We start from the raw sequence: 6567 nt of genomic DNA on the forward strand, positions 1-6567 counted from the left end.
GGGACACACGCGCTGCTCAGCCCCAGCACCATCCCCAGGGCCTTCTGCTGCCACCAAGGCAGGGCCAGCCCCAGAGGCAGAGGCACAGCAGCCCTCCAGCAGCAGGACACGCACACACGGCCCAGCCCTGCAATGCCCAAGTGCTCGTCTTTATTCAAGCCGGGAAAAGCAGCCCCTGCCCCAAAGACAGCGGGGCTGGCACCACAGGGCTCCAGCCCAGCAGCAGCCAGCAGGAGCAGCTGCCACTGCTGCTGTCAGCCCAGCTGGGCACGGCACCGGCAGCAACGGGAGGGGACATCAGCAGATGGGGACATCAGCAGATGGGGACATCAGCAGATGGGTCCAGGAGCCAGATGGGTCCAGGAGCCACATAGGTCCAGCAGCCAGAAGCGAGGGGTATGTCCTGCTTGGGAATTTCAGGGTCTTAACCCCACCTTCTGCAAAAAGAAAGCATACAAGCACATCACCAGGTGTAACATTCCCTGCCACTCTCTCCGCTGCCCTGCAATGCCCAGGGTGAGGTGCAGCAGAGTCAGGCTCAGGGGAGCTGAGGTGCAGTCCTTAGTGCAGACAGGTTGGGCCTGGGGTATCTCAGTGCTGGCAGCCCTGGCTCCAGGTCTGTGCAGATGCAGCAAGACCTGGATCATGACCTCGGTGCTACCCAAGGTCAGGGAATGTTTCCCTCTTTGGTGGCTTTGGTGACTCCTCTGTAGAGTCTGAATGAGCCCCCTGGGACTGGCAGAGTGAGGAGGCCCTGACTGAACTGGGGCTGCTGCAACTCCACTGTCAGGGCTGTCAGGGCATCTCCAAAACACACAAGGGCTTTTCGCTCCCTTCTTGGGCATCTCTCCTACAAGGAATAGATAAGAAGATTATGTAGGAGACATTCACAGGAAATAAATTTGCTACATATTTCATTGTGGACAAAAGAGGGAACTCTGTCCTCAGGTAGGATTCCAGACCTTATCTCTTGCAGCACACTCTGTACAGTGTGCATCTTCCAATGGGTCTCACAGGGAAGTTGCATCTCCTATATATGCAGTATCCCCCTCTTTGCCTGCATCCAGCTGCATTTTAGGTTTCCATGGGGAAAGAAACATACAGAACAATTAAAGCAATCATCTGTGAGAGCAGTGTTTGGTTGCAAAAGACTAATGGTGCTTGTGCATTTCTGGCCAATGGATGGATTCAGCTCCAACCTCCCCACAGCAAAGATCACACACAGGGCAAAAGAACATTCAGAGACACCTAAAGAAGAACAGCTGAGTGCAAGGTGGAAGCCTGAAACCAAGACTCCTTCCTGACCCACCAAAGAAGCCAGGATTCTATTTCCATGGGCTTTTTCCACCCCAAGTCTGTGTCCTATAGAACTGTCACTGGAGAAACCCCTTTCTCCTCAATGCCCCCTTACCTTTGCACCACTCCCACTAAAGATGTCACTTCCCAGGACATAGAAAACCCCAGTAGTGGAGGATCACACCTCTCCCCATCTCCCCACTTTGCCTCTCACCTGCAGCACCCTGGACCAGCAGGAGGATCAGGGGGAAGAGCAGGAACAGGATCTTCATGGCTGCTGCCTCTCCTGGGTCTTCACAGAGCTGCTGTGGGAACACCAAGGCAATGGGGACATGCAGGACCCCTGGTGGGGCAGGAGGCTGGGCCCTGTGGTTCACCAAACTGCAGAGGGGCTGCTTCCAGACACAGGAGATTATGTCTCCTCTACTTTCCTCTTAAAAACAATTCTTAGTTCTGTGCCACCCTGCCTACCTCAAGAGCATTTAATGATGTTTCAGTCTCTGGGAAATCCATTACCTCATCTGATCCTTCTCCAGGAGACCCCACAGTCACCTACCTGATAACAGTCTTGGTGTTCAGGCAGCAACAAACCCAACAAGAATCACTGTGTCCAGCAGCCCTTGGGTTCAAGGAGCACTTTTTTGGCCAAGACACTCTGATTTTATATTGTTGCAAGCCATAGGGACATTCACTGATTTTTGCTGACAATTCTCCCTTTGGCCAATCAGAAAGCCACCCATCCATGTGGGGATGCTGGGGCTTCTCCTTATCCCTCTCCGATGCAACAGCAGAGGCTGAGGTGCCTCCTGGGGCTGTTGCAATCAATGTCACATTGTCCTCATGCAACACCTCTTCTGACACCCACAGACAGAGGCACCCAGGCTGTGGTGGCATGGCATGAACTGCCTGGGATGGACAAAACAGGATGGTGGGTGCAGGCAGAAGTGGGAACCAGTCCCAACCAATTTCTCCTATGAGGGTAGTGAGGCCCTGGCACAGGTTGCCCAGAGGCTGCTGCCTCATCTCTGGAAGTGTCCAAGGCCAGGTTGGATGGGGCTTGGAGCAATCTGGGATAATGGAAGGTGTCCCTGATTATGGTGGAGGTTGGAACTGGATGACCTTAAAAGGCCCTTCTTCCCCAAACTATTCTGAAATTCTTTCATAAAATATCTGTCTCTTCCTGTCCTGTCAGTTTGCTTAGGGAGCTGGTGCTGTGTGACACAAAGAAATATTAAAAAAATTTTGGTTTCCTTCTCTTTTAGCATCACAAGAACACCTTCATCCTTGCCAAGGTGACTTGCATTCCACCTGCCAGGAAGTGATAAGCCTAAGGATGCCTTTCTGATGTCTATTCAAATATTCAAGCAGTGCAAAGAAGAAATGCAGTCAAGGGAGACCACACCTCACCTCATTCTGTCTGAATCCACTGCTTCTGAAACTGCCCTATTGGTACAAAATCCACAAATGTGGTTCAACAGCAGCAAAACGCTGCATAACAATGTGCAATCTATGGGAGATTAATGAAGGAAGGTGAACAGGGCCTTATAAAAATGTTCAATCTATGGGAGATTAGTGAAGGAAGGTGAATAGGGTCTTATAAGGCCTTAGAGGTGTGGACTTGATCAGGAGAGTTTTTGGATTTATAGGAATTCTGTGGTATTTCAGAAAGATAAAGATCAAGGTGGCTCATGGAGCAAAGATCATGAGAGATAAAGAAGCAATATATCCATGGCTGCTGGTCATGCCCTACATCATGCCTAGTAGACTTTATTTGTAACCCTTTTTTGTACAAAGAGTTTGTCTGTGCTGTGTCCCCAGGGTGCTGGTCCATTGCTCAGAGAGACCAAAGCTCTTGGAGGTGGATCCTGCAGAGGAGAATGGGAACTGAGGCTGGATACATCAGGGACACAGGGTCTGGTGTCGTCCCTCAGAAAGATGCATGGAATCATGGAATGGTTTGGGTCAGAAGGAACTTTAGAATTCATCTTATTCCAAGCTCTGCCATAGGCAGGGACACCTTCCACTATTCCAGGATGCTCCAAGCCCCATCCAGCCTGGCCTTGATGCATGATGGGGACATCCCTTGAGCATCAATCTGTAGAAGTAGGATTGGATGTCCATTGCTGGGGCCTTGGAATATCCTCAGTCCTGGAGGTTTGGAATCAGACTCAGGACCAGCCCAGAGCCAGCACAGTCAGGGATTGCTGCTTCTGGTGTGGAAATGACTTCTACAATCCCCACTGCAGGGAGGCCATGGCTGGGGCCAGCCCTGCCCTGGGAAGCTGCTCTGACCTGGGAATCTTGGTGCTTGACCCCATCAAAGCTGCAGCATGGCATTGCTGATCGAGACCCAGACTAGGACCCACAGCTGGAACCCTGATCTGACATTCTCTGTACCCACAGCAATGCCCAATACCCCTGGAGAGGCTGCCCTGCTCCACGGAGGAAAGCAGTGGGTGTCCCCTGTCCCCACATTCCCATGGTCACTGCCCCATGGCAGTGCAGGGGCCACCCCCATGGCACCCCTGAGCTGAGCATCCCAAATCTGCCACGCCAGTCATCCACAATGACCCACCTAGGCTCCTAACTGAGCCCCCAGCCCCAGGCCTTGAAACCCCCCCAGCACTGACCCCCAACTCAATCCCAAGCTCCTGAGAAGCCCCATGGCACAGCCATCAGTCCCTATTTTCTCTGGAGCAGAATGACTTATTCCCACCCCCCACCTGGACCCCACAACACCCCCTGGTGCCCCACACCCAGGCCCCACAGCTGGGGATGGACCCAAGGACACCAAGGCAGTGTGTGTCCCATGGAACAGCCCCACGAGGACTCCTGACCCATCCTGGGAGCCAGTGGACAACCAGCAGGTCCCCACTGAAATTAGGGTGGTGACAGCCACCCCTCCATCCCTGTGTAAGAGGTGCTGGGGTCCCCTTGTGAGCCAAAATGTTGGCTTTGAGGTCCCTGTGAGTGTCACCTGTGTCCCTCCTCCCACCATGGGGGGAGATGCTGGTGTGGCTGAGGCCAGCATGGAGAGAGGGTAGATGGTGGGACAGTGATTGTGTGTCTGTGTCCATCAGGAATTCACCCTATCCTCTCTGCCCTTCCCAACATGCAGAAGAAAGAGATGCACACCCAGGATACACATCTCGGCAGTGGGGATGACCACCACCTTGTATTGGGGACACTGCGGGATGGGATTCCCGTGGGATCCAGGTGTGGCTGTGCGGGGTTGCTGCTGCCCCTGGCTTGGTGCCTCCGGGCAGCATCGTCCGGACCAGGCAGCGAGGGCACGGCTGGTGTCCTGCTCGGGATCCAGGAGCCCATCAGGGATACCAGCGCCTGCGAGAGGAAAGGTCTGGCACTGCCTGTCCCAGCCAGGGCAGCAATGTCTCTTGGGCCGGACAATCCCCGTTTTTTGCCCAGCAGGCAGCCCTGAACTCACATCCGACAGCAGAATTCCTGCTCGGAGCAGAGCCCGATGCGGCCGATCCCCGGCGGGCAGGAGCGGTGGGAGCAGAATCCCCCGCGGCGCTCGCAGTCCTGGGCTGATGCTCGAACCGGGGCCAGCCCTGCAGGGCACGGGGAGAGGAGACTTTCAGCCGAGATGCTGAGCCCAGCCGCTGGTCCCTGCGCGGCCAGCGTTAGCCCAGCCCTGCTTGTCCCCAGCCACAACTGCTGAGCAGAAATCCAGGTGAGTTCATGGCACTTGGCTGGGAGACAGTCACTACACCCCTAAGCAGGCTCTGGGAAACATCACCATCGCCTGCTGCCTCCTTCCTGGAACAAGGGAGAACTCCAAGGGTACAAGCAGAAAGATTTCCCTTCCTCCCCGCTTCTCCTCCTCCTCCTCTCCAGCAGGGCTGCTGTGCCCAGTACTGCTGACTCGGAAATGCAAGGGTCAGGAGGCATGGAGAGGGGTCAAATCCCAGTTTTGGAGGGATGAGAGCTTTAATACAATGCCCCAGCTCTGGTCCCAACAGCAGAACCTGCAGCTGGAGTCTTTCCTTAAAGGTGTGGGGTCAGAGGGGCCCCGGCGGGGATGGCACAGCCACCAGGAAAACTCACATGTAGCTCATCGTCTCAGGCAGCAAATCCTCCCTAAAAAACACCGACAGAGGACAAAAAAAGCCTCCACATTTCTTACCTGTCACTCCCTGGAGCATCAGGAGGAGCAGAGCACAGAGGACAGGCAGGATCCGCATGCCTGGGAGTCACCAGCAGAGTCGCAGCTCTGGGGAGAAGAGAAAGGAGGCAGAGGTGAGTGGGAGGGTCCCTTCCTGCAGCACCTGCGAAGGGACAGACCCGAGGAGAGGGGATGTGACCGGTCACTGTGGGAGGATGCACTCGGCAGCCCGGGAGTCCTTCCTGGCACCAGCAGCAGCAGTTTGGTCTCTCTACGTGGCACAATATCCCTTGGGATGGCTGAGTCCTCAAAATGTCCAGCTCCTAAGCTCCTTTTTCTCTTCCTTCCCTCGGCAAACAAGCAGAGCTTTCCTCATCTGACACCTGAGAAGGATTCCCAGGCCTCCAGCCCAGGATCTTGTGTCATCCCGCCTTGCGTAAGGGCTGCTGTGGTTTGCTGGACACCTCTGGGGACACACACACAGATCCCTGTTGGTTGGGCCTTGGCAAACACTCAGCTTTCAGCACACAAAGGAGCTCTGTCCTCCTCCCCCCGCGGGAAGCGCGCTCTCTATGCTTCGCTTGAAAATAACCGGGAAGACGCCACTTGGGATGACATCCCCGTCCAAACAGCAGCTCTAGGAAGGACAAGCTTTAATTGTGGCTTTGTTTGGTGCAGTTTGCTGCGTGTAACCCTTTGCTGTTTGATGGAGCATCTTCATAAATGTTTTCAGCCTTGCTGCAGTTTCATCAAGCGTTGCATGTGTGGGGATGGATGCTAAAAACACAATCCTGTGCTCACTGAGCAGTCCCATGAATTGTGGAATCACACAGTGAATTGGTTTGGAAGGGACCAGGAGTTTCCAGACAGCTGCCATGGGCAGGGATGCCTTCCAGTAGGTGCTCCAAGCCCCACCCAACAGGTTTTTGAACACTTCCAGGGATGGGGCAGCCACCGTTCCTCTGGGCAATACGTGAATATGCCTTTGATCCAAACAACTCACCATATATCATTGTTTTGTCACTCCCCAGTGAGGGACACTGTACAAACTATTTGCAGATCTGTACCCAGGGGGATCACTACTACTCTGCCATGGTAGTGAGAGCACTCAGGACAGCTTCTTATTTCCTTCACCACTGATGGAA

The 6567-nt window shown here is 54.3% G+C and overlaps 2 protein-coding genes across 8 annotated transcripts; both read right to left on the reverse strand.

Moving 5' to 3' along the window:
* Positions 1–349: 349 nt before the first annotated feature.
* Positions 350–4623, reverse strand: LOC146767778 (spheniscin-1-like). 6 transcript variants are annotated; one of them, XM_085574393.1, is made up of 4 exons: positions 4432–4623; positions 1511–1601; positions 963–1067; positions 350–437 (listed from the first exon to the last, which is right to left on the reverse strand). In XM_085574393.1, the coding sequence occupies exons 1-3, from the start codon at positions 4621–4623 to the stop codon at positions 964–966; spliced, it is 387 nt and encodes a 128-aa protein (XP_085430519.1). In that variant the 3' UTR covers positions 350–437; position 963. The 6 variants fall into 6 exon arrangements, with proteins under 6 accessions (XP_085430519.1, XP_085430520.1, XP_085430517.1 ...); XM_085574394.1 differs by lacking the exon at positions 350–437 and adding an exon at positions 444–850 and having other exon boundaries at positions 1511–1598; XM_085574391.1 differs by lacking the exon at positions 350–437 and adding an exon at positions 444–850.
* Positions 4438–5675, reverse strand: LOC144246020 (gallinacin-5-like). Of its 2 annotated transcripts, none has more exons than XM_085574399.1 (3): positions 5444–5528; positions 4742–4868; positions 4438–4638 (listed from the first exon to the last, which is right to left on the reverse strand). In XM_085574399.1, exons 1-3 carry the CDS (start codon positions 5499–5501, stop codon positions 4623–4625), a joined length of 201 nt encoding a protein of 66 aa, XP_085430525.1. In that variant the 5' UTR covers positions 5502–5528; the 3' UTR covers positions 4438–4622. The 2 variants fall into 2 exon arrangements, with proteins under 2 accessions (XP_085430525.1, XP_077637940.1); XM_077781814.2 differs by lacking the exon at positions 4438–4638 and adding an exon at positions 5622–5675 and having other exon boundaries at positions 4738–4868; positions 5444–5530.
* Between the last annotated feature and the right edge of the window lie 892 nt (positions 5676–6567).

Source organism: Lonchura striata, chromosome 3 (assembly GCF_050655825.1).
Source record: "Lonchura striata isolate lonStrDom1 chromosome 3, ASM5065582v1, whole genome shotgun sequence".
Lineage (NCBI taxonomy): Eukaryota > Metazoa > Chordata > Aves > Passeriformes > Estrildidae > Lonchura > Lonchura striata.